The sequence below is a fragment of the Ranitomeya imitator genome, chromosome 8, assembly GCF_032444005.1.
Source record: "Ranitomeya imitator isolate aRanImi1 chromosome 8, aRanImi1.pri, whole genome shotgun sequence".
Lineage (NCBI taxonomy): Eukaryota > Metazoa > Chordata > Amphibia > Anura > Dendrobatidae > Ranitomeya > Ranitomeya imitator.
The window spans coordinates 73735958-73763779 of record NC_091289.1 but is presented as its reverse complement, the minus strand read 5'-3'; the positions used below and the strand labels follow the sequence as shown (position 1 = coordinate 73763779).

Sequence of the window (27822 nt, the reverse complement as noted above, 5' to 3'; positions counted from 1 at the left end):
CAGCCAGCCCAATTTATTATGTTAGGGCTTCGAAGCCTGTCTGCGGTCCCTCCTTCCACTAGGCCTCCACTGACCTGTCTACTGCTGCCTGTGTACCCCTTGAACCAACATCAGAAAATATAAAAATAAGTATTTTGCTTATAAAAAAGAAAATACTGGAGAGATATCAAATGCAGACATTTTAACATTAAAAACAAACACATACAACAAAAATCTGGTACAGTACTAAAAATGGCCACCAGCTACAATAACTTTCTCCTGCAAGTAGTTAACTGAAAGTTTTTTTCAATTTAAAACACAGATATGGCATCCACCGAGTGTTGTCCTGTCGCGTCTTCTTTATATTATTGCCAAGAAGATGCAAAACAATGAAAATAATAAAATCATTATTTACCAAAAAAATAGAGTAAGTCAAAACCACATTGCAAATAAACATTCATTACAAATAAAGAAGCAGGGCGCGTCCGAGGGTGAGTATATACCTAATAAGAATATAATCACCCTCGGACGCGCCCTGCTTCTTTCCGACAGCCTTCCTTCCTAAGAATCAGCCCTTCTGTGGTGTAGAGAGAGGGTGTGTTACACTCCAAGGTGTTCCTCAGGTTGCCTTTCCTGAGCTTCGATCTTCATGCTCTCGTTTAGTAGTTGTCGGAAAGTAGGCTGTATTAGGCCTACAAAATGGGTATGAGGTGGGGAGAGATGGTGTGTTACACTCCAAGGTGTTCTCCAGGTTTCCTCGCCATTGCTTCGATCTTCCGACTCTCGTTTAGTAGTTGTAGAAAACTACACTGCATTAGGCCTACAAAATGGGTATGGGGTGGAGAGAGATGGTGTGTTACACTCCAAGGTGTTCTCCAGGTTGCCTCGCCATTGCTTCGATCTTCCGACTCTCGTTTAGTAGTTACATAGTAACATAGTAACATAGTTAGTAAGGCCGAAAAAAGACATTTGTCCATCCAGTTCAGCCTATATTCCATCATAATAAATACCCAGATCTACGTCCTTCTACAGAACCTAATAATTGTATGATACAATATTGTTCTGCTCCAGGAAGACATCCAGGCCTCTCTTGAACCCCTCGACTGAGTTCGCCATCACCACCTCCTCAGGCAAGCAATTCCAGATTCTCACTGCCCTAACAGTAAAGAATCCTCTTCTATGTTGGTGGAAAAACCTTCTCTCCTCCAAAAGCAAAGAATGCCCCCTTGTGCCCGTCACCTTCCTTGGTATAAACAGATCCTCAGCGAGATATTTGTGTTGTCCCCTTATATACTTATACATGGTTATTAAATCGCCCCTCAGTCGTCTTTTTTCTAGACTAAATAATCCTAATTTCGCTAATCTATCTGGGTATTGTAGTTCTCCCATCCCCTTTATTAATTTTGTTGCCCTCCTTTGTACTCTCTCTAGTTCCATTATATCCTTCCTGAGCACCGGTGCCCAAAACTGGACACAGTACTCCATGTGCGGTCTAACTAGGGATTTGTACAGAGGCAGTATAATGCTCTCATCATGTGTATCCAGACCTCTTTTAATGCACCCCATGATCCTGTTTGCCTTGGCAGCTGCTGCCTGGCACTGGCTGCTCCAGGTAAGTTTATCATTAACTAGGATCCCCAAGTCCTTCTCCCTGTCAGATTTACCCAGTGGTTTCCCGTTCAGTGTGTAATGGTGATATTGATTCCCTCTTCCCATGTGTATAACCTTACATTTATCATTGTTAAACCTCATCTGCCAGTTGTAGAAAACTACACTGCATTAGGCCTACAAAATGGGTATCGGGTGGAGAGAGATGGTGTGTTACACTCCAAGGTGTTCCCCAGGTTGCCTTGCCATTGCTTCGGTCTTCCGACTCTCGTTTAGTAGTTGTAGAAAACTACACTGCATTAGGCCTACAAAATGGGTATGGGGTGGAGAGAGATGGTGTGTTCCACTCCAAGGTGTTCTCCAGGTTGCCTTTCCTGAGCTTCTATCTTCAGGCTCTCGTTAAATTGTGGTTAAATGGAACAACTGCATTTGGCGTACTAGTTGGTTTGGGGCCTACTAACAGTGTCTGCCGCTCCTTGCTGTTCTCCTGGTTTCCTGTCCTGAAATTCCGTTTTCAGGCGCTCGTTAAGTAGTTGTTAATGTTAGACTGCATTTGGCCTACTAGTTGGGTTGGGGCCTACTATCGGTGTCTGCCACTCCTTGCTGTTCTCCTCCACTGAACAAAGCTGTGCCGCCTGTTTACTACGGTTGCCAATTTTGAACTGCATTTCGACTAATTACTGATTTGGGCCTACTCTCTGTGTCAGCCTCTCATTCCAGTTGTCCTCCACTGCAATGCCCCCTGGTTATTCCTGTGTTACCAATTTTGAACTGCATTTAGCCAACTTTATTCTTTGGGCCTATATCTGTGTTTCCTCCTCATCCTGCCCATTGCCCAGCCAGTGATAGATGAGTCTGCTGGTACATTGACCCATAACGCAACATTCCCCGTGCACGCTACACAACAACATTGTGACCCTGCTGAAAGTCAGGTTGCTCTTCCCGCATACCATACCACCTTACACGGGGACAAAGAGGAAGGTGCAGATGAAAGTGCAGGTTCCTTCATCAGGTGGGGGGAGGAATACTAGTTGGCGACGTCACTGGCACAGGGCCTCTCATAGTACGCAAAAGTGTTGCTGCCGGTGGGATGCGCCCCCCGCCGTGCAAACACACCGCTGTACTTTGAGGGGCCCTGTGCCAGTGCCAATGCCAACGAGTGGGCCCCCCCTGCTTGCTCAGGTTCACAGCACTTGCAAAGTTGAAATACTTACCTCTCCCTGCTCCACTGCCGTGACGTGGTCCAGATTTCCTGGGCCCACTAATTACTTGAACCAGCCCTACCCACCACAACTTTAGCCAAATGACCCCCAATTTCAAATGCCTTCCAATTATTATAAGGTAAATTACGCTTGACAAGCTTCATTAAGAAGAATGGATGGTTTTGACATTAAAATGGGCACTCTAGGTGTTTTCCTGGCCCCCACTCACTGCCGACTATGCTGCCCCATTGACTTGCATTGGGTTTCGTGTTTCGGTCGATCCTGACTTTACGTCATAATCGGCCGATTTCACTCGACCCGACTTTTGAGATAGTCGGGTTTCGCGAAACCCGGCTCGACTCTAAAAAGGTCAAGGTCGCTCAACTCTAGGTCCAACGTCACATGGAGCGTCCAGACAGGTGTTTTTCTGGACTAAAAGCCCTAAATGCCAGATACCCGTTCACCCCTGAGTTGCGTAAGAAGTGGGCAGAATCCTCTTCGGTAGATCCACCGGTTTCTCGTTTGGCCTCTAACACACTGTTTTCCCTTCCCAACAGTTCCTGTATTAGGGATCCAACTGATCGGCTCATAGAAAGTTTGGCTCGTTCAGTTTTTGAGGCTTCAGGTTCAGCCCCTTTGGCCTCTTTTGCGGCGACTTGGGTAGCTAAGGCCATGATTTCTTGGTCAGAATCTTTGACTAAGGTTCTACAGGAGAGGGATCTACCAGCAGATTTGACAGAAATGTCGAATCAGATGGCTCTTGCTGGGAGCTACCTGATCAATGCGTCTTTAGATGCTGCGAACTGTGCGGCATTGGCGGCCGCTAATGCAATTGCCATTAAAAGGGCCCTTTGGTTGATAACATGGCGGGCGGATTCAACCTCGAAAAAAATCCTTTACAACTCTCACATATCAGGGTGGTCGCGTATTTGGGGAAAAAAACTGGATCTGCTCATTTCTGATACCACAGGAGGGAAAAGCAATTTTCTCCCACAGCAAAAGATTTAAACAGCCTTATCGTTGCCAGTTCCAGGCACGGTTCAAGTCCTTTCTTAATACCAGGTGGACCTCAATGTAAATCCCGATTGGCCCAGGTCGACCTAATCAGGACAGAGATCATCAGATCTCATACAGGGCCAACCCTTTGGGAAGAATGCGGTCCCAGCTGCCAAGATCAAGGGGATCTAGGTCCCATAGGTTTTCATATATAACACCTATAAATATGAAACAACAACCAATGATATGAGATTAAAATATAAATTTTATTATAAACACAATAATAACAGTTTAAAATTCAGGAAAGGCCACCAGGTGGCAGTAGAATGCAGGTTATCATACAAGGGCATGTCAGTAAAATTTGAATAATTGATTTCCAAGGGAATCAGATAATGTAACGAGCATGGAAATCTCACCATAAATGATTAAAGGTTGAGGTAATTTTGCTTATATTGCACTGTTCACATTACATAGTATATTCCATATGGAAAAATAAAGAATAAAGTGAATATCGTGCACTGTGGAAATCTCACTATAAATGATCAAAGGTTGAGGTAATTTTGCTTATATTGCACTGTTCACATTACATAGTATATTCCATATGGAAAAATAAAGAATAAAGTGAATATCGTGCACTGTGGAAATCTCACTATAAATGATCAAAAGTTGAGGTAATTTTGCTTATATTGCACTGTTCACATGACATAGTATGTTCCATATTGAAAAGTAAAGAATAAAGTGAATATCGTGCATATAGCAGAGTTGATATTACAAAAAAAAAAAGAAAAAATACTCAAAAAATAAATACAGTGACAAAAAAGTCAAATTTACAAAGAAAAATCTAAATAAATAGTAAATAATAAACTACCTTAAAAGGGCACCAAATAAGTCACATTGCACTGCGTGTTAATGGTACAATATAAAGTGCATGTATCAGGAAAGTATCCATTTAAAGTGAACACTGTGCATAAGTAAGCTTATATAGATAGATAAATAGTATACCCCCAAAATAGATATAATAAAGTGCTGTGCACAGTAAATAAAGGGGGAAACAAAAATATAAATAACATCAAATAGTTACCAAGTGCACCAAAATGTAATCATGTGAAATATTTCCATGGTCAGACATACCCTGATGATAAGCCCGCACGGCCCAACACGTGTTTCGCTTCAGCTTTGACGAGGGAGACTGAAGATAAGCTCATTGCATTGCATTATATATCCATAGGGACCAATCAAAGAAAGTGCATTGTGCAAATCAGCAAATAGACAGCGAGACTGAGTTACCATGCATGGTAATGCTGCTGTCATCTCCATGGTTTTCAGCCAAATGACTGGAGGCAGTCTCCGATCGCCACCGACAAAGTAGGTTTCATCAGTCTTTGCTCACGGTGGTTCACGACAGGTGGGTAAGAGAACTAGTGTTCTCAGGGTACAAGATAGAGTTTGTCAAGCCCCCACCATGCCAGTTCTTTCCCTCCCGACTTCCCAGTTAAGAATCCCGAGTACAAGCCCTGTTCGAAATTGTAGAATCCCTTCGACTCCGCGGGGTCATCACTCCTGTTCCAAAGGAGGAGAGATTTCAGTGGTTTTATTCCAACCTGTTTATAGTTCCCAAAAAAGATGGAACTGTAAGGCCCATTTTGGACCTGAAATGTTTAAACAGGTTCGTCAACATTTGTCACTTTCGAATGTAGTCTCTCCGATAGGTCATTGCGGCAATGGAGAAGGGATATATCTTGGCTTCAATCGATATTCAAGATGCCTATCTTCACATTCCTATATGTCCTTCGCATCAAAAATGTCTACGTTTTGCCGTAGGCAGCCTACATTTTCAGTTCACAGCCTTACCTTTCGGGCTGGCCACCGCACCCAGAGTAGTCACAAAGGTCATGGCAGCAGTGCTGTCCATCCTGCATTCCCGGTGCATACTCGTCTTGCCATATCTAGACGATCTCCTTATCAAGGGGCTGTCTTGTCAGGACTGCGAGGAAAGTGTCAACATTACTCTGGATACTCTTTCTCGCCTAGGGTGGCTGGTGAATCTAAAGAAATCGTCCCTTGTACCATCTCGAAAAAAATTTTTTTAGGGATTATCTTCAACACCTCACAAGGGTTGACAATTCTGCCTCGGGACAAGGTCCTGACCCTCCAGCAGGAGGTGAGGGTTTTTGCGCCGACCGGGCTACCATACAATCCGCTTTTGCTTGAGGGTCTTGGGAAGGATGGTAGCAGCAATAGAAGCAGTGCCATTTGCGCAACTCCATCTTCGTCCTCTCCAACATGCACCGTTGGCAGTTTGGGACAAAAATCCGTGTTCTCTCAACCACAAGTGATGTCTGTCTCCCCAGGTCAGGCAGGCTCTCGCATGGTGGTCGACGAGCCCTTCTCTACTACAGGGGAAGGCGTTTCTCCCAACACATTGGTTGGTAGTCACGACAGACGCCAGTCTTCTCAGCTGGGGAGCAGTGTTTTGCCACCACACAGCCCCGGGACGCTGGCCCTCGCAGGAATCAACCCTCCCGATCAATCTTTTGGAGTTTCGGGCAGTTTCACTGGCGCTGCAGCATTTTCATCAGCTTCTTGCAGGCCGCCCAGTCCGGATTCAATCGGGCAATGCCACAGCAGTGGCATACATAAATCACCAAGGGGGTACCCGCAGCAGGGCGGCCATGCACGAGGTAAAATCAGGTCCTCTACTGGGCCGAGAAGAATCACTCTGTGATTTCGGCAGCCCACATCCCGGGTGAGGAAAACTGGGCTGCGGATTTTCTAAGTCGTCAGGGCCTTGCATCCAGGGAGTGGTCTCTCCATCCCGAAGTTTTTCAGCAAATATACCAGCGCTGGGGAACCTCGGACGCGGATCTGATAGCTTCCGGGATGAATACCAAAGTACCCAGGTTTGTCGCCCGGTATAGAGATCCACAGGCGATTGCCGTGGACGCGTTAGTACTACCTTGGAACCAGTTTCGGCTCCCATATGTTTCCCCCTCTGGCATTGCTCCCGAAGGTTGTCAGGAAGGTCAAGACAGGAGTCCCAGCAATCCTGGTCGCCCCAGATTGGCCTCGTCGGTCATGGTACGCAGACCTAGTGCAGCTGCTCGCCGAATTTCCTTGGCGGCTTCCAGGGCGCCCCGATCTACTGTCTCAGGGCCCGATCTTCCACCAGAACTTAGGGGCCCTGTGTTTGAAGGCCTGGCCATTGAATCTTGGATTCTGAGGCAGGCCGGGTTTTCCCAAAAGGTAGCCGCTACCATGATTAGCGCACGGAAATCCGTCTCAGCACATATTTATCATCACACCTGGAAGAATTTCCTTTCATGGTGCAGAAAGCGTGAGCTTCCACCACTGTGTTTCTCTATCCCTAACATTCTAGCTTTTCTCCAAGCTGGTCTGGATTCAGGACTTGCACCAAGTACCCTAAGGAGACAAATATCAACCTTGTCAGTTCTTTTTCAGCGTAAGATTGTAACCAATCTACAGGTGAAGACTTTCCTACCGAGAGTCGTTCACATGGTGCCGCCTTACAAAGCCCCCCCCCCTGGATGCTTGGGACCTTAACATGGTCTTAAGTGCCTTGCAGGAAATTCCTTTCGAACCTCTTCAGGATGTCTCTTTATCCTACCTTTCCTGGAAAGTCGTGTTCTTAGTGGCAATAACTTCCATTAGGTGGGTCTCGGAGCTGGGGACTTTGTCCTGCCGGGCTCCGTATTTACAGTTCCATCAGGACAAGGTGGTGCTCAGGCCAGCACCCTCGTGTGTTTTTTTTTTTTTTTTTTTTTTACTAAAGGTGGTTTCCTTGTTCCACATTAACGAGGACATTGTTTTACCTTCTTTTTGCCCAGCACCAACACACTGTGTGGAAGAAGATCTCCATACGCTAGACCTAGTAAGAGCGCTCAGAAGGTACATTCCACGGACAACACTTTTTCGACAGACTGATGCGTTGTTCGTCCTCCCTGAGGGTCGCAGGAAGGAATTCACTGCATCTTTATTGACCATACCAGGTGGATTCGATCTGCAATTCAGGAAGCCTACTGCGTCAAGGGCTTGGTCGTTCCGGCAGGGATCAGCGCACACTCCACTTGGGCAGTGGGGGCTTCCTGGGCGCTTCGGCAACAGGCTTCGGCAGAACAGGTTTGCAGGGCAGCAACCTGGTCTAGTTTGCATACTTTTCCCAAACACTATAGTGTCCATGCTCAGACTTCTGCGGATGCAAGTCTGGGTAGAAGGGTTCTTTTAGGCATCGGTAGCGCACCTATAGGTGGCAGATGCCTGGATATTATTCCGGTGAGTAAATTTCCCACCCAGGGACTGCTTTAGGACATCCCACAGTCCTGTGTCCCCCAATGAGGTGAAGGAGAAATACTTGATGTTATTGATCTCCTACTGCTTTTGCACCGAACTGGTTAGCTGAGAGCCAGCAGGAAGGTATATGCTGCAGGGGAGGGGCTAACTTTTTTGTATCACTTAATGTCAGCCTTCTATTGACAGCAGCATACACCCCACAGTCCTGTGTCCCCCAATGAGCGTCTTGGAGAAAAGGATTTTACGATTTTTTTATAGCGAAAAATCGTGAAAAATCTGCAACGTGTGCACACAGCCTTAATATCTTTGTTTGATTTACCAAAAATGTTCACTGTTTACTTGGAGTGCACAGGTGAAATCTTCATCAGATATGAGTACACCGTTCCTTACTTGGGCTACTTTCACACTAGCGTCGGTACGGGCCCGTCGCAGTGCGTCGGGCCAACGTACCGACGCATGCTGTGAAGTAAAAGCACAACAGGGGCAGCGGATGCAGTTTTAAAACGCATCCGCTGCCCCATTGTAAGGTCCGGGGGAGGGGGCGGAGTTACGGCCGCGCATGCGCGGTCGGAAAAAGTGGACCCGACGGACTAAAAAAAGTTGCAAGCAACTTTTGTCCCGACGGACTGCAAAAACATGTCGCATCCGTCGCACAACGGTGCAACGTGTGGCAATCCATCGCAATGCGTGGCTAATAAAAGTCTATGAAGAAAAAACGCATCCTGCTGGCAACTTTGCAGGATGCGTTTTTTCTCCAAAACGACGCATTGTGACGTGCGTCGAATGACGCCAGTGTGAAAGTAGTCTTATAGTATCTGAGCCCCTTATTTTTCGTAATTGGTGATGTGTGTGTGTGTGTGTGTGTGTGTGTGTATGTATGTATCTATATATTATATATATAATTGCCCAAGGGGTACTTCCGCCTGTTTCTAACTTCCGTCTGTCTGTAACAGAAATCCTGGGTCACTGATTTTGTTTCTGCAATATTGGGGCAGGATTAAACACCGCTTCACTTCTTACTATTGATGCTGCCTATGCAGCATCAATAGTAAAAACATAGAATGTTAAAAATAATTAAAAAAAATTATATTCTCCCCTTCCGAAGTCCGCCGCAGCCTTTCCCGCTACTCATGCTCCGGTCCCAAGAATGCATTGTGGCAATGCCCCGAGATGACGTGGCGGTTATTGCCGCTAGGCATTGCTGGGAACGGAGCGTCGCGAGGAGCATCGGTAAAGGTCTCGGCTGGATACGGGGGCCGACAGAAGGTGAGTATAACTATTTTTTATTTTAAGTTTTTTTTTTTAACAGGGATATGGTGCCCACATTGCTATATACTGCGTGGGCTTTGTTATATACTGCGTGGGCTGTTACAGTTGTGGCCAAAAGTATTGACACCCCTGCAATTCTGTCAGATAATACTCAGTTTCTTCCTGAAAATGATTGCAATCACAAATTCTTTGGCATTATCTTCATTTAATTTGTCATAAATGAAAAAACACAAAAGAGAATGAAGCAAAAAGCAAAACATTGATCATTTCACACAAAACTCCAAAAATGGGCCAGACAAAAGTATTGGCACCCTCAGCCTACTACTTGGTTGCACAACCTTTAGCCAAAATAACTGCGACCAACCACTTGCGGTAACCATCAATGAGTTTCTTACAATGCTCTGCTGGAATTTTAGACCATTCTTCTTTGGCAAACTGCTCATGGTCCCTGATATTTGAAGGGTGCCTTCTCCAAACTGCCATTTTTAGATCTCTCCACGGGTGTTCTATGGGATTCAGGTCTGAACTCATTGCTGGCCACCTTAGGAGTCTCCAGTGCTTTCTCTCAAACCATTTTCTAGTGCTTTTTGAAGTGTGTTTTGGGTCATTGTCCTGCTGGAAGACCCATGACCTCTGAGGGAGACCCAGCTTTCTCACACTGGGCCCTACATCTTGGGTCCCCAACTCCAGTCCTCGAGGGCCGCCAACAGTGCAGGTTTTCAGGATTTCTTTAGTATTGCATCGGTGGTAATGTGATCATCTGCACAGGTGATGATTCCAACCCCTGTGCAATACTAAGGAAATCCTGAAAACCTGCACTGTTGGCAGCCCTCGAGGCCTGGAGTTGGGGACCACTGCCCTACATTATGCTGCAAAATTTGTTGGTAGTCTTCAGACTTCATAATGCCATGCACACGGTCAAGCAGTCCAGTGCCAGAGGCAGTAAAGCGACCCCAAAACATCAGGGAACCTCCGCCATGTTTGACTGTAGGGACCGTGTTCTTTTCTTTGAATGCCTCTTTTTTTTTTCTCCTGTAAACTCTATGTTGATGCCTTTGCCCCAAAAGCTCTACTTTTTGTCTCATGTGACCAGAGAACATTCTTCCAAAACGTTTTAGGCTTTTTCAGGTAAGTTTTGTCAAACTCCAGCCTGGCTTTTTTATGTCTCGGGGTAAGAAGTGGGGTCTTCCTGGGTCTCCTACCATACAGTCCCTTTTCATACAGACGCTGACGGATAGTACGGGTTGACATTGTTGTACCCTCGGACTGCAGGGCAGCTTGAACTTGTTTGGATGTTAGTCGAGGTTCTTTATCCAACATCCGCACAGTCTTGCGTTGAAATCTCTTGTCAATTTTTCTTTTCCGTCCACATCTAGGGAGGTTAGCCACAGTGCCATGGGCTTTAAACTTCTTGATGACACTGCGCACGGTAGACACAGGAACATTCAGGTCTTTGGAGATGGACTTGTAGCCTTGAGATTGCTCATGCTTCCTCACAATTTGGTGTCTCAAGTCCTCAGACAGTTCTTTGGTCTTCTTTCTTTTCTCCATGCTCAATGTGGTACACACAAGGACACAGGACAGAGGTTGAGTCAACTTTAATCCATGTCAACTGGCTGCAAGTGTGATTGTTATTGCCAACACCTGTTAGGTGCCACAGGTAAGTTACAGGTGCTGTTAATTACGCAAATTAGAGAAGCATCACATGATTTTTTGAACAGTGCCAATACTTTTGTCCACCCCTTTTTTATGTTTGGTGTGGAATTACATCCAATTTGGCTTTAGGACAATTCTTTTTGTGTTTTTTTTCATTTAAGACAAATTAAATGAAGATAATAATAACAAAGAATTTGTGTTTGCAATCATTTTCAGGAAGAAACTGAGTATTATCTGACAGTGATCAGTGACAGTGAATTGCAGTGGTGTCAATACTTTTGGCCACAACTGTATATACTGCGTGGGCTGTGTTATATACTGCGTGGGCTGTGTTATATACTGCGTGGGCTGTGTTATATACTGCGTGGGCTGTGTTATATACTGCGTGGGCTGTGTTATATACTGCGTGGGCTGTGTTATATACTGCGTGGGCTGTGTTATATACTGCGTGGGCTGTGTTTATATACTGCGTGGGCTGTGTTTATATACTGCGTGGGCTGTGTTTATATACTGCGTGGGCTGTGTTTATATACTGCGTGGGCTGTGTTTATATACTGCGTGGGCTGTGTTTATATACTGCGTGGGCTGTGTTTATATACTGCGTGGGCTGTGTTTATATACTGCGTGGGCTGTGTTTATATACTGCGTGGGCTGTGTTTATATACTGCGTGGCTGGGCATTCTAGAATACCCGATGCGTTAGAATCGCGCCACCATCTAGTGTATGTATATGTATATATATATACAGTGGGGCAAAAAAGTATTTAGTCAGTCAGCAATAGTGCAAGTTCCACCACTTAAAAAGATGAGAGGCGTCTGTAATTTACATTATAGGTAGACCTCAACTATGGGAGACAAACTGAGAAAAAAAAATCCAGAAAATCACATTGTCTTTTATCATTTTTTTTGCATATTATGGTGGAAAATAAGTATTTGGTCAGAAACAAACAATCAAGATTTCTGGGGGGGGGGTCATTTTACTATTTTTTTTATTTTGATCACTGAGATAGATTATATCTCAGTGATCAAAATGCACTTTGGAACGAATCTGCCGGCCGGCAGATTCGGCGGGCGCACTGCGCATGCGCCCGCCATTTTGGAAGATGGCGGCGCCCAGGGAGAAGACGGACGGACGGACACCGGGAGGCCCGGTAAGTATAAGGGGGGGAGATGAGGGCACGGTGGGGGGGGTTTAGGGGGGGGGGCGTCTGAGCATGGGGGGGGTGGCATCGGAGCATGGGGGGGTGGGATTGGAGCACGGGGGGGGGGGGGGGGGGGGGCAGCCACACTCCGCCCACGCACTTCCTGCTGCAGCGGTTCTGCACCACAAACCGCAGAAAACCCGCAGATATTTTTTTCGTCTGCGGGTTTTACTGCGGGTTTGACCTCACAATGGAGGTCAATGGGTGCAGAACCGCTGCAGTTCCGCAAAAAGAAGTGACCTGGTACTTCTTTTTTACCGCGGCTATTCAGCGCGGCTTTTTTATTGAATTTCAGGATCATGTGCACAGTGGTAACTGTTTTCCATAGGGTACATTGTACTGTACCCTGCATGGAAAACAGCTGCGGACCCGCAGCGGCAAAATCGCGGCGGTTCCGCAGTTAAAAACGCACTGTGTGAACATGGCCTTAAACACATGTGATAATTAGTTTTCCAGGTGATTCTAATTAATGGAAAACTACTTAAAAATGATGTTCCACATTATTAAGCAGGCCACAGGTTTCAAGCAATATGGGAAATAAAAATGATCTCTCTGCCGCTGAAAAGCGTTAAATAGTGCAATGCCTTGGACAAGGTATGAAAACATTCGATATTTCACAAAAACTTAAGAGTGATCATCATACTGTGAAGAGAATTGTGACTGAAACAGCACAGACAGAGTTCATGCAGATAAATGCATAATGAGGCCAGACAAATTCATTGGAGTAAGAGCAGCTGCCAAAATGCCATTATAAAGCAGCAAACAGTTATTTGAAGCTGCTTGGTGCCTCTGGAGTCCCTCGAACCTGAAGGTGTAGGATCCTTCAAAGGCTTGCTATGGTGCATAAACCTACTATTCGGCCACCCCTAAACAGTGTTTACAAGCAGAAACGGTTGCAGTGGGCCCAGACGTACATGAAGACTAATTTTCAAACAGTCTTGTTTACTGATGAGTGTCGAGCAACCCTGGATGGTCCAGATGGATGGAGTAGTGGATGGTTGGTGGATGGCCACCATGTCCAAACAAGGCTGCAACGTCAGCAAGGAGGTGGGAGGAGTCATGTTTTGGGCCGGAATCATGGGGAAACAGCTGGTAGGGCCCTTTAAGGTTCCTGAAGGTGTGAAAATGACCTCTGCAAAGTATATAGAGTATGACTGACAACTTTCTTCCATGGTATAAAAAGCAGAAACGTGCGTTCAGGAGCAAAATCATCTTCATGCATGAGTGTTGCAAAGAATACAGCTGAGTCATTGGCTGCTATGGGCATAAAAGGAGATAAACTCATGGTGTGGCCACCATCTTTCCCTGACCTCAACCCTATAGAGAACCTTTGGAGTATCATCAAGCAAAAGATCTATGAGGGTGGGAGTCAGTTCACATCAAAACAGCAGCTCTGGGAGGCTATTCTGACTTCATGCAAAGAAATGCAAGCAGAAACTCTCCAAAAACTCACAAGTTCAATGGATGCAAGAATTGTGAAGGTGGTATCAAAGAAGGGGTCCTATGTTAACATGTAACTTGGCCTGTTAGGATGTTTTGGAGTTAAATAGCTTTTTTGTTCAGTGAATGTGACCTCCTAATGCTGCAAATTCAACAAATGAGCATTTTCAGTTCTTTAAAACATATCAAAGGTTTAGAAATGCTACTGTGCCTAATAATTTGGAACAGTGTATTTTGAGTTTTTATTCATTTTGGAGATTATACTGTTATCATTGGGAGGTTTCTTCAATAAAATTCGATGTATACTCTAACAGGTGATGACTTTTATTAGGCTGACTGTTATTTGCACAGACCATTTAGGAAAATCCGAGAAAAATGTCATTTGCATAATAATTTGGAACAAGGAGTATTTATATTTTGATATATTATTTTTTCCCCCCAGAAATTGATAATGAAGGAGTGATTGCTGCAGATGATGAAGACCCTCAAGAAATGGGAAATGATGACTTGGAGGTAAAAAAAATGTTTGTTTTTTTCTGTTTGTTTCCTTGTTTCAAAAGCCATAATTTATTTTTTTTTACTTTTGACATTGCTGTATAATAACTTGTTTTATGCGAGGGATGAGTTGTAGTTTTGAATGACACCATTTATTTTACCATATAATGTACTGAAAAACAGGGATAAAACAATTAAATGGGGTGAAATGGTGTAAAAGTAAAAGCTGCATTGATTTACGACTTTCATTACGTTGACCTGGCAATGTGACTCTTCAGGCCATTGGCACTTCATTTCCTTTCTGCGGACATTGGCACTTCATTTCCTTTCTGCGGACATCCCCACTATCATCATGGGCGACTTCAACATACCCATTGACATTTCCCTCTCAGCTGCCACTAAACTTCTAACTCTCACTTCCTCCTTCGGCCTCACTCAATGGTCTTCTGCAGCCACTCACAAAGACGGTCACACACTGGACCTCATCTTCACCCGCCTCTGCTCTCTATCTAACCTCTCTAACACACCTCTTCCACTCTCTGACCACAACCTTCTCACATTCTCATCTCTCTCCACTCCATGTCTACAATCCCCACCCCACAAACTTTCACACCCTCGCAGAAATCTTAAACATCTTGACCTACATTCATTCTCTGAATCCCTCCTCCCTCTCACAGACATAAGCTCCCTACACAATGCGGATGATGCTGCCGCTCTATATAACACCACAATAGCTGTAGCTTTGGAATCTGCTGCCCCACTTACACATACCAAAGCTCGCAAAATCAACAGACAGCCCTGGCACACCAGCCTGGCCAAAGAACTGAGGCGAGCTTCCAGGGCTGCTGAGCGCAGATGGAAAAGATCCCACTCTAACGAGCACGTCATCGCATTCAAACAGTCCCTCACTACTTTCAAGACCACACTCACCACAGCTAAACAAACCTACTTCTCATCTCTCATATCCTCTCTGTCTCACAACCCTAAACAGTTATTCAACACCTTCAATTCTCTCCTCCGTCCCCCAGCACCTCCTCCCTCCCCACTTATCTCCGCTGAAGACTTTGCCTCATTTTTTAAGCAGAAGATTGATAGCATTAGAGACAGTTTTGGTCAACAACCCCCAGAGCCCTTCCTCCCGACTTCCCAGCCCTCCACCTCCAAAACCAACTTCTCCACCATTACAGAAGATCAACTCTCCACTCTACTCTCAAGATCGCATCTCACCACCTGTGCACTTGACCCGCTCCCATCCCACCTCATCCCAAACCTCACCACAGTCTTCATCCCAACCCTAACCCATCTCTTCAACCTATCACTAACAACTGGTGTTTTCCCCTCAAGCTTTAAACATGCCTCCATCACACCTATCCTCAAAAAGCCTTCTCTTGACCCATCCTCTGTATCTAGCTATCGTCTTATATCACTTCTCCCCTATGCCTCCAAACTACTGGAACAACACGTTTACCTGGAACTGTCCTCCCATCTCTCTTCTTTCTCCCTCTTCGACCGCCTACAATCTGGCTTCTGGTCACACCAGTCCACTGAAACTGCCCTAACTAAAGTCGCCAATGACCTCTTAACCGCCAAGAGCAAGCGACACTACTCTGTCCTCCTCCTCCTCGACCTGTCGGCTGCCTTTGACACAGTGGACCATTCCCTATTATTACAGACCCTCTCATCCCTTGGCATCACAGACTTGGCCCTATCCTGGATCTCATCATACCTAACAGACCGGACATTCAGCGTCTCCCGCTCACACACGACCTCCTCACCTCGCCCTCTATCTGTCGGAGTCCCACAAGGTTCAGTCCTTAGGCCCCTGCTCTTCTCCATTTACACCCTTGGTCTGGGACAGCTCATAGAATCTCATGGCTTTCAGTATCACCTCTATGCTGATGACACACAGATCTACATCTCTGGATAGATATTACCTCCCTTCTAACCAGAATCCCTCAATGTCTGTCCACTATTTCATCCTTCTTCTCCGCTAGATTTCTGAAACTTAACATGGACAAAACAGAATTAATCATCTTTCCCCCATCTCATGCGACCCCCCCCCCCCCCCCCCCCCAGCGAACCTATCCATTGCAGTAAATGGCTGCCCACTCTCCCCAGTCCCACAAGCTCGCTGCCTCGGGGTAATCCTTGACGCTGATCTCTCCTTCAAACCACGTATCCAAGCCCTTTCCACTTCCTGCCGACTTCAACTCAAAAATATTTCACGAATCAGTTCATTCCTCAAGCATGAATCTGCAAAAACCCTAGTCCATGCCCTCATCATCTCTCGCCTTGACTACTGCAACCTCCTGATCTGTGGCCTCCCCTCTTACACTCTCGCACCCCTCCAATCTATTCTAAATGCTGCTGCCCGACTAATCCACCTGTCCCCCCGCTATTCCCCAACCTCTCCCCTCTGTCAATCCCTTCACTGGCTCCCCATTGCCCAGAGACTCCACTACAAAACCCTAACCATGACGTACAAAGCCATCCACAACCTGTCTCCTCCATACATCTGTGACCTCGTCTCCCGGTACTTAGCTACACGCAACCTCCGATCCTCACAAGATCTCCTACTCTACTCCCCTCTTATCTCCTCTTCCCACAATCGTATACAAGATTTCTCTCGCGTATCACCCCTACTCTGGAACCCTCTACCACAACACATCAGAATCTCGCCTACCATCGAAACCTTCAAAAATTACCTGAAGACCCACCTCTTCCGACAGGCCTACAACCTGCAGTAACCACCGATCGACCAAACCGCTGCATGACCAACTCTATCCTCGCCTACTGTATCCTCACCCATCCCTTGTAGATTGTGAGCCTTCGCGGGCAGGGTCCTCTCTCCTCCTGTACCAGTTATGACTTGTACTGTTTAAGATTATTGTACTTGTTTTTATTATGTATACCCCTCCTCACATGTAAAGCGCCATGGAATAAATGGCGCTATAATAATAATAAATAATAATAATAATAATTGGCAATTATATATAAAAAAAAAAAAGATACAGGCGGTGCTAATAAATTCAGAACTTTTGTTTAAAGGGAACCTGTCACCCCGAAAATCGCGGGTGAGGTAAGCCCACCGGCATCAGGGGCTTATCTACAGCATTCTGTAATGCTGTAGATAAGCCCCCGATGTTACCTGAAAGAGGAGAAAAAGACGTTATATTATACTCACCCAGGGGCGGTCCCGCTGCTGGTCAGGTCGGATGGGTGTCTCCGGTCCGCTGCGGCGCCTCCCATCTTCATTACAAGACGTCCTCTTCTGATCTTCAGCCACGGCTCCGGCGCAGGTGTACTTTGCTCTGCCCTGTTGAGGGCAGACAAAGTACTGCAGTGCGCAGGCGCCCGGCCTCTGACCTTTCCGGCGCCTGCGCACTGCAGTACTATCCTCTGCCCTCAACAGGGCAGAGCAAAGTACGCCTGTGCCGGAGCCGTGGCTGAAGATCAGAAGAGTACGTCTTGTAATGAAGATGGGAGGCACCGCAGCGGACCAGAGACACCCGTTTGACCGGACCAGCAGCGGGACAGCCCCTGGGTAAGTATAATATAACGTCTTTTTCTCCTCTTTCAGGTAACATCGGGGGCTTATCTACAGCATTACAGAATGCTGTAGATAAGCCCCTGATGCCGGTGGGCTTACCTCACCCGCGATTTTCGGGGTGACAAGTTCCCTTTAAAGAGAAGGCCTTTTCCAATTTTCTGAAATTTATCTAACTTTTCTTTTTGTTTGTTCTTGACATTTAAGCTGTGTGCACACGTTGAGCATTTTTGCCACGCAGATTTTCTAGATGAACCTGAAGCAATCCTGATGCCAGTAAAGTGAATAAGAAACCTGAAGTGTCATGCACACAGTATTTTTGACTTGCAGACAGGGTGGATTTGATTTAAATCTAACTGATTTAAATCACGATTTAAATCACGATTTAAATCACTAGTCAGTAAGGCTTGATTTAAATCAGTGATTTAAATCAAAGTTTCTACCTAACTGAATTTGACTCCGCAGAGGTCCCAGCCTCTTCTTCACGGCAAAAATGTTACAACATGAACAGAGTTGAGAAAAAGACCTTAATCCTATTGTTCTACAAACCTATGAATACAGAATCAACCCCTTCAGTGCCAAGTCCAAGAAGTTAGACAATATGTTTCTGATTGTTTGGAGTGGAATAGATCTGCACAACACAAGAAGAATGTGAATCTAAGTGTGAGGAGGAGGAAGGGCAAGCAGACAAGAAAATGAAAGTGAAACTTTGAGCACAATACTGCAGCATAGCCACAGACAGACAAGTCTGGATCTGTTTGTGTGTACGATCTGAGGTTTATTACATTCTTTCCTTATAATGGCAGCAGGCCGTAAAAGAGACCCAGTTTGGGAATATTTTAATGAAGCTCGTTCGCCTATCGGTAAGGCAGGCATGCGTGCAAAATGCAAACGATGCAACAAAGAGATGCAAGGCCTGGTGGCGCGAATGAGGCAACATCATGAGAAGTGCAGTGATGAAGATGACTCATCTTTGTTGCATCGTTGGCTGATGAGCGTATTCAACAGCCGCCGCCTGTGTAATAAATAAATGAAAAAAAAAAAACAAATACCGTGGTGTTCACCTGTATTTTTGATTACCAGCCAGGCAAAACTGACAGCTTCCGGCTACAACCCTCAGCTGTCTGCTTCAGCAAGGCTGGTTAATGAAGAAATTTTGGTTACATTATTTAAACACACAGCAAGTATAAAGTCCTTTATTAGAAATAAAAGAAAACAGACTTTTCCTTTTTTATTTAAAAAGAACAGTTAAGTTATACTCGCCTAACACCCATTCCACTGAAGCCCCAGTCTCCTGTAATAAAACAAAAATATAAAGCAACCATATCCCTCACCTGTTAAACGTTCTGTCCCATGCGGCAATCCATGTCTGGGGTTAAACTGTTTTCAACCTCTACGGTGCCAAGATGCGACCGTCCAGGCTGAGAACCACTGATGCGAGCGCAGCATTAGTGAGCAGAAGTGACCTCATCGAGATTACCGTTGGTCACTGAGGCTGTGTTCCCAGCCGGGCTGAACTGCCGTGACCTCTGCAGCATGAAAAAGTCAGTGAGATTACCACAGTCCAGTGAGTTCATAGCAGATCACTGTGAGACTTTCTTGCTGTGTATTTATTTACAACACAACTATAGTAATAATAGTGCATAGGTGTCTTATAGACTCCTCTTCATTACTAAGCTGTGGGCTTCATGTCACCAGACAATACAAGGGTCACATCAACCCCACAAGTATGAACCCCACTTGCCACCGCCCCAGAGCAAGTGGGAAGAGCCAGGCAAAGTGTCAGAATTGGTGCTTCTAATAGATTGCAGCAAGAGCATGGGAGAATATCGTTCTTCCGCACCTGGCGCCAGGGAACAATGCTAACTGAACTGCTGATTCACAGGCACTGGTACTTGTCACACCGATGACCCATGGATGCCATCTGTGTTGTCATCAGTGCGGCCCGTGCTGCCGTTGGACATGTCAGCGTATTTTGCCCACGGGCATACGGTCCATGGAAACACACTGGCATGTGTACAAACCCATTCACTTGAATGGGTCTACGTATGTGTCTCTGTTACTTGTCAAAACTGTCACCAACACGTACCGGACACACTGTCTTAACGAGGTCTTATATAAAGTTAATCTGTCACTAAATTAATGCTTGCTGGAACCTGAGCAGCATGAATCTGAGCTTGGCTGCTCTCGGTATGTGCACACGTGGGAGGGACCTGTCAATCACCAGGAGAAGCCAACTGCGGACAGCATCAGCCTAGTCTGGTCTCTCCCTATAGGCTCTGACCCACTTTTCAATTTGTTTGCAGTGTTTCAGTGATGGACATTCTAGGCTGCAATTCCTCAGTCAGGCTCCAATTCATTCTGCCTATGGTTCAGTTAACATGAATCTGGTAACACATTTACTTTAACCCATTCTCAACATCTATTTTGCAGTGTTACGTTTGTAAATAAAAGTTGAAGTCCCATAGAGGGAATATGGAAAAAAAAAAAAAAAGTGTGTGTATACATGTATGTACATAGAAAAATACAAAACAAAAAATATATATTATGCTGAAAAAGTACAGCGCCTCCAAAAAACGTACATTTATCTAATGCCGCTAGGAAAAAATATATATAACTGAACATGAGGTTCTTAATTTAACATTCTGATCAGACTGTATGAAATCCACTGCCACTTCACAGTGAACCTCTTAGTGGGTCCCTAACGTAGCGGTGCCGTGTGCTGACCACCGCCGCAGGAACAATGCACCAGCAGGGCGGATGCCCCACAGTGACCATGCTGCAAAACTGAGTCCCCATGACTCCAGACCGCACTGCCCCTCCAGCACAAAACCGCAGCAACAATGGCCGCCACACAGCACTAACCCCAAATGACAGGAGCATTGAAACTCGCCTTCATCAAACTCTCAAGTGAGAGCAGAAATAGGCTAGACGCTTTTCTTTGCTGTCTCCTGCTAATTTAAAATCGCTTGTACCAAATGGGAAGGGTTTACATCTGAGAAGAAACAGGACAGATCATGCAATATGCTCGGTTAAGGCGATAAAGACCCACTGAGAGGTTCGCCATGACGTGGCAGTGGGCTTGATACAGTCTGATCAGAATGCTCTTATGTTTTGTTTGTTTTTTTAACACCAAAAAAATTGCGTCAATAAATCGTATTTATAATGCAAAAATAAACCAAAAAAGGTATCTGCGTCCAGAGCGACCTAATCTAGAAAAAGTTAATTTTTATCTTTTCATCACACTGCTGAACAAAGTCGTGTACATTGTAACCATGAAGATATAATGTGGATTAAAAAAAAGCACCACTCTGATCCATCAGCAGAAGAATTAAAAAGCGATGGCTCTCAGAATATATGGAAATGAAAAACAATTTTTCCTATAAAAGTTTTGTGTAATATCGTCCAAAAAAAAGCTATAAATGTGGCATCGTAGTGACCCAAAGAATGTCTGCCATGACGTTTACCATCCGTGAACAGTGTTAAAAGAAAAAAGAAAAACTGAATTGCTGTTCATTTTTGCCTCCCCAAAATCAGAATGCAAAGGGATCAAAAAATGTCAAGTAATTCAAAATGGTACCAATGAATCTCAAACTCATCCCGCAAAAAAAGCCCTCAAATGACTGTTGGAATAAAAAGCAGTGAAATTATAGCTCTCTAGATGTGGTGTTTCGAAAAACTTTATTTTTATAATGTGCTATATTAGCAAAACTTAAAAAGCCAATATAAATCCAGTATCGTTGTAGTCGCACTGACCCAAAGAATAAAGCTGTTGTAAGGTATGAGAATACGACATCTTTCAGTTGGATTCCCCATGAAAAAGTGTAGCAAAACCACTCAAAATCCCTTCTTTTGAAGAGTACCTATAGGTTACTTTTTTTTTTGTTTTCACAAATCCATAGTACACATGCAAATAAACTTCAAAATAAATCTTGTCAGAGAAATCCACTTTTCTCCTGGATTAATCATTCAGTTTTAAAATCCTCATTTCTGAGTTAAAATCTGTGTTCAGTGAAAGCAGAATTTTCCTTTACTGCTGTAGGAGATAAATGTCAGTGTTCATAATGTTCATTGAGAACTGTAACTGTTGTTTATTTGGTCTCCCATGATAGCACCGCGAGAGAGGGGATCTGCCCTTCAGGGACAGGAAACCTACAGACCTAAAAGGACGGCACCTCTCTCCCGCATCAGTTGGTTTCCTGTCCCTGACAGGGGTACCTCTTCAGACATACCATGGGAAAGGCTAGAAGAGTTAAGATGTACCCAGGCCCGTCAGGTTGGCTCAAGCAGCGGTGGTCCCCTGCCTCAGCCTGTCCAGTGTGCTGGAAGCGCCACACGGCAGAGGAACTGTAGGTAGGTGTAGGCGTCAGCAGAGGAATCGGCCTCCAGGAAGGAGTGCGTGCTTGAGGATGCTCCAACGTCGCAGGTGCCAGGTGAGTATGTGTTGTGGGGGAGGTCCGTCTCCTCGGCTGAGCCAGGCTCGCAGTGGTGTTTCTTGGTCCCTGGTCTGGTCCAGTGGTGGTGGATGGGGTGCAGTATCCTTTGTGGCGTGCTGCGCCCTGCTTAGTGCCTTCTCCTCCTGGTTTGCCTGGCTTCGGTCTTCAGCGTCCCGGCGAGGAAGGTGCGACATCCGGCACGCTCTGACGCGGTCGGGTCACGCCCTGGGTGACGCGTCCGGAAAGGGCGGTTGTGGGGCATGCGCAGTGGGTGCCACGGGCTCCCCTTGATGATGTGGCCTGATGCGTGCCTGTTACACGCCGGGAGGACGCCTGTAAAGATGGCGGCCCATGGCAGGGAGTGGGGCAGTGCGGTCAGGAGGAGGGGGCAGAGCATGGGAGCGGCGGTGAGGCTGCGGTCGTGTGATTAGACCGGGTGGCGACCACCGCTCGTGGGCCCGGGGGTGCTGTCACGGGTGGGGGGGCTAACAGCCTATAGGATGGCACTGGGCAGACCATGCAGAAATCCTGCTGGCCCCAGAGAGGGGCGTACCTGAAAAGGGGAGTGGCCAGGGCTACTTAAGGAGGTCGGGAGGAAGGCCGGGTGCTTCTAGGCCCATATTCCAAGTATTGAGTCACCTGAGCAGCAGATGCGGCAGCAGTCACCAGACAAGCAACATCAGCGACACCAGTAGGAGAAGCCTCAGATAAAGGTCACCCGGCATCGATCACAAAGTGGGACAGCTCGTGGTCGTAGCGGTGGCGCGAAAGCCAGTTAGAAAAGAGGACTTGACAAGTCTCCAGCCCATAAGGACGATCCTTCGGCTGAGAGAGACCCCCACCCCCTGAGGATTACGGTACCATTCAGTTACTCGTCACTGGTAAGTGATCTTCGTGAAAGTTCACTTGGTGATGTAGCTCTCCCCTTGTCTCTCCATATTTTGTTAGGGGGAAAAGTGTACCTCTAAGGCTGCTGTTACAACTGCAGTATTTCTTCAGTATTTTACATCAGTATTTGTAAGCCAAAACCAGGAGTGGGTGATAAATGCAGAAGTGGTGCATATGTTTCTATTATACTTTTCCTCTAATTGTTCCACTCCTGGTTTTGGCTTACAAATACTGATGTAAAATACTGACCAAATACTGCTAGTGTGACGGCAGCGTAAGGCCAAATACAGGGAGTGTGTGGTTTGCAGTGTCCGGCTGCCTGACCACTATGTAAAGAAATTATGCCAGCCTTGCATCCAGCAGATGGTGGTGGAGGAAACTCTGAGCTTTACCTCCACCTTGAGGGAAATGGTCAGAGCAGAGGTCAGGGGTTCAGTAAGGTCCCTTTCCCAGGAGACGCCCCTTTAAAGAAAGAAGACCCAGCTCTCCAATGTCAAGATCAGAGAGTGACTCTGGAGATATCATTTCCGATTCACCCCCTTCATCCTCCTCATCATTAGAGCCCCGGTCAGGCCGTTCCTGCCTCCTGCTTGAGCAAGTGGACTGGTGAAAGCGGTTAACACAACGGGTATCTTAGAGCCCCGGCTGGAAAAATCCATGCAGGACGTAATGTTCAGTGGTCTGGATGGGAAGGTACGTAGGTCCTTTCTGTTTAATGCTGAAATCCGTGCACTAATTCCCCAGGAGTGGAAGAAGACTGAAAGGAAGGGGTCTCTGCCTCCGGCCTTTAAAATGTGGTACCAATTTGAAGACTCCGCCTCGTCATCTTGGGATAAGGCCCCAAAGCTGGACACAGCAATTGCTAGGGCCTCCAGGAAGGCTTCACTACCATTTGAGGATATGGGTCATTTAAAAGACCCATTGGGAAACATCGGCAGGGTCCCTTAGACCAGCAGTAGCCGCTACCTGCACTGCTAGGTCATTAATGGTCTGGTTAGAACGGGTGGAGGACCATCAAAAAGAGAAAGCTTCTAGAGATAGTATCCAGTCTTCACTTCCCGTGATTCAAGGAGCGGCGGCCTTTCTATCGGACGCTTCAGCGGACTCGGTTAGGCTAGCAGCAAGAACTGCGGCCCTGTCCAATGCTGCACGCAGAGCCCTATAGCTAAAATGCTGGACAGGGGAAATTGAAGCCAGGTCTAAATTTTGCTGTATCCCTTGAGAAGATGTTCATCTGTTTCGGCCGGTATTGAATGAACTCCTGGAGAGGGCAGGAGAAAGCAAGAAAAGGTTTCCTATCCTGGCGGGTCCTTCATACAGGCGTGTGACACCGGTAGAAGGTGGTCCAGCAGTAAGAGATCATCTATGGATAATGCTAGATGGGACAACAAAAAGAAAGGTAGAGGCTATATGTTTTGCTCCTCCTGAGATCGCAGGAAACTGCCCCAATGACTGCCGGCCCAGGTGGGGGGGGGGGGGACTTTCAGCTTTCTACCCAGCCTGGTCAGAGATTTCGGACAGTGCCTGGATACAGGGTGTCATCAGCACAGGTCTTAAATTTGAGTTCCTGAAAGTGCCTCATGACAGCTATAAATTGACTCCCACTCGTTCTTCACCAGCAGAACAACAGGCGCTGGAGTCTGAGGTCCTGGAACTATGGCAGAAAGCAGTCCTGATAAACGTTCCTGCGTCGGAAAGAGGTAAAGGGTTCTATTCCCCCCCCCCCCTCCCCCCTTTTCCTGATTAGGAAGCCATACGGTTCCTTCCGGACCATTATCAACCTGAGAGGTCTAAATGAATTCTTATTGGTGCGGTCCTTTAATCAGTGAGGTCGACAATAAAGCTGCTCTTTAAGGATTGATTCAAGGTAGTACTAGATCTCAGACTCCTACTATCATATTCCGATACATGCGGCGTTCTAGCATTATCGTAGCTTAGCAGTATCCCTGGGAGGTGTGATAAATCATTTTCTGTTTAGAGCCCTTCCATTCGGCCTCGCCATTGCTCCTCATGCATTCACTAAAGTAGTCGCAGAGGTGATGGCACATCTCCATGAGCAGGACATACTGGTGGTCGCCTATCTGGATGACTTTCTAATCGTTGGCCGCTCACTCCAGCACTGCAGGTCTCAATGGGAGGAGGTAATATCGGTTTTAGAGAATTTGGGGTGGCTCATTAATTTTAAAAAGTTATGGTTGCAACCCCTCAGGGTGCAGGAGTTTCTTGGTCTCTGGGGTGCAGGAGTGTCGTCTACCACAGTCAAAGGTGATCGGTATTCAACGTGAGGTGCAGAGGGTGGTGAATAATCCATCCATGTCCCTTAGAGGAACAATGTCTCTCCTTGGCGCACTCACATCCTGCATTCCGGCAGTGTGCTGGGCCCAATTTCATACTAGGTCCCTGCAATGGAAGGTATTATGGAATCAGCATCTGCTAGACGGGAAAAAATGTCCCCTTCTACCATAAACTCCCTTACGTTGGTGGTTACAAGTATCAAATCTCTCTAAAGGGGTTCACTGGGTAAAACATATCTACCGAATTATTACTACAGATGCTAGCCCCAGGGGTTGGGTGGCGCATATGGGGGAGGTGTGGATCCAGGGGGTTTGGTCACCTTTGGAACAGAAGGCGTCCTCTAATGTGAAGGAGCTGTTGGTCATGGAACGGGCAGTAAGAGAGCTCCTTATATCCCTGTAGGGTCGGCATGTCAGTGTTCTCAGACAATCCAGTAACTATGGCCTATATCAACCACCAGGGGGGAACTTGATCTGCGTCTTTGATGGAGGTGACGGATCGTATTTTTCAGTTGGCCAAAACTCATCTCCTGTTTTTAACATGCCTGCACATAAAAGGAAAAGAGAACGCCAGGACCGACTTCTTAAGCGCCAAGAGCTCTTGCAGGGGGAGTGGGCGTTGAACCAGACTATCTTCAATCAGATTGTACAGATGTGGGGGTTCCCAGACATAGACTGTGGATGCCTTCCTAATCCCATGGGACTTTAGGCTGGCATATACCTCCACCCCCCGATAGTTCTAAGGAAAATACGGGAAGGCAGGGCATCTATAATTCTGATAGCTCCATTCTGGCCCAGAAGTCCATGGGTTCTCTGGCTAAGAAAAATGTCTGTCACCGACCCATGGGTTCTCTCGGAGCTCCCAGATTTCCTGTTGCTATGTGCTGAAGGAGTTAAGAGGCCATGTTATGGGTGGGTTTTTAGATGAGTAGGTAAGAGATAAGCTGGATGCCTACTCACCATATCTCCACCTCAAAGGTGTGGCTGGGGAAATAAATGTCCAGCCGTTTTCTTTTCTGGGCTCTGTGTTGTGTATAAGCAAGTAAATCTCTTGGCCAACGCTCCTGTGAGAGAATAGAAGGGAATAGAAGTTCACGGCCAATGAACTCGCTTCACCTATGTGATGTCGGCGCAAGTGCCGTGGTAAATTTTCCCATGGCGCTCGCACTGACGTCAGAAAGGTGAAGCGAGTTCATTGGCCGTGAACTTCTATTCCCTGTCTGATGGCACCGCAAGCAGGAGAACTTGCTCACGCTCGCTGTGCCCTCAGACAGGGTATAGAAGTTGACAGAGAGACACTGAGCACATGGTGCTCAGTTTCTCTGCTCGTGACAGGCTGCATGGTCGCATCATGCAGCCAGCCATCTAGATGTAGCATGGTCCAAGTGCTGAGCTGGAGTGACGATCCGCATGTCTGTCTCCACAGGGAAGCCGGATGCCTCCGTGCATGCATAGTGGAGATGGGATTTCTTGAAATCCCATCCACTATGCTGTAACATCTGGCAGCTGTGAGTTGGACGTTGCCGATGTACTCAGCGTCCATCCTGCAGCGTTTACTGACTGTAGGAACATACCCTGATGGGTGCAGATTTTAAAATAAGATCTTGTTTGCTAGTTTTCTGACATAGGCTCTCAAATTCACGTCAAAAGTAAAGTGGTCCCTAAAAATACAGGTTTTCTAAATGTAATTGGAGAAAGAGTTGCTGCAAGCATTTAACCACTCTAACATCTTAGCCAATAAGAAAAATGTAAGAATGATGCTGATGTAAACTAGACAAGTGATAAATGTTGTTTATTACGTGTTTTGTGCAGTATGTCTTGTTTTAAGAAAATAACAATCCAAAGTTCAAAAATTAAAACTTTTTGAAAACGTTAAAATATTTTAATAAATATTCACATATCATATCCGCCTAAATTTACCACCATCATAAATTACAATGTGTCACGAAAAACACTTAGAATCATTGGGATCCATGGAAACGTTCCAGAGTTGCCACATAAAGTGACAGTTGTCCGACTTCAAAATTTGGCCTGGTCTGGTTAAAGTACCACTGCAGCCCCTAGTAATGTACTTACCAGCCGTTGTCTTCAACTTGTGGACACTGTTTTCTTCCCGCTCCGCCATCAGAGAGAATGGTCACAAGTTCTCAACGTAAGTCTATAAGAGCCTCTCACTGGTTCTCCTAGACATGGGGCTCATGCAGATGTCTATGCATATCGGTCTGATCATCCAAACATGGACTAGCTGTGGCTCCCCCAACCCGATAGTCACAGCTTCACTTATTTCTATGAAGCTGCTACGCTTGGCTCAGGAGACCCCTGGCATGTCTGATCTCAGACCGATTGCACTGACGTCTGCATGAGCCTTAAGTCAGAGCCAGAACAAGGCTCTCATAGACTTACATTAGGTAGTGACTTCCACATCACCTAGCAAACACTGGACACAACCTGCAGTAGATGCCCGGGGCGGCGCCAATAACGGATGAAGACATCCGCTAGTAAA

The 27822-nt window shown here is 46.2% G+C and overlaps 1 protein-coding gene across 1 annotated transcript in view; it reads left to right on the top strand.

Annotated features, from left to right (window-relative positions):
* The window catches only part of ST13 (ST13 Hsp70 interacting protein), a 245178-nt gene that overhangs the window by 33764 nt on the left and 183592 nt on the right, over nucleotides 1-27822 (top strand). The window contains exon 4 of the mRNA XM_069737082.1: nucleotides 14102-14172. Within this exon, the coding sequence (XP_069593183.1) occupies nucleotides 14102-14172 (71 nt within the window). The remainder of the gene's footprint in view (nucleotides 1-14101; nucleotides 14173-27822) is intronic.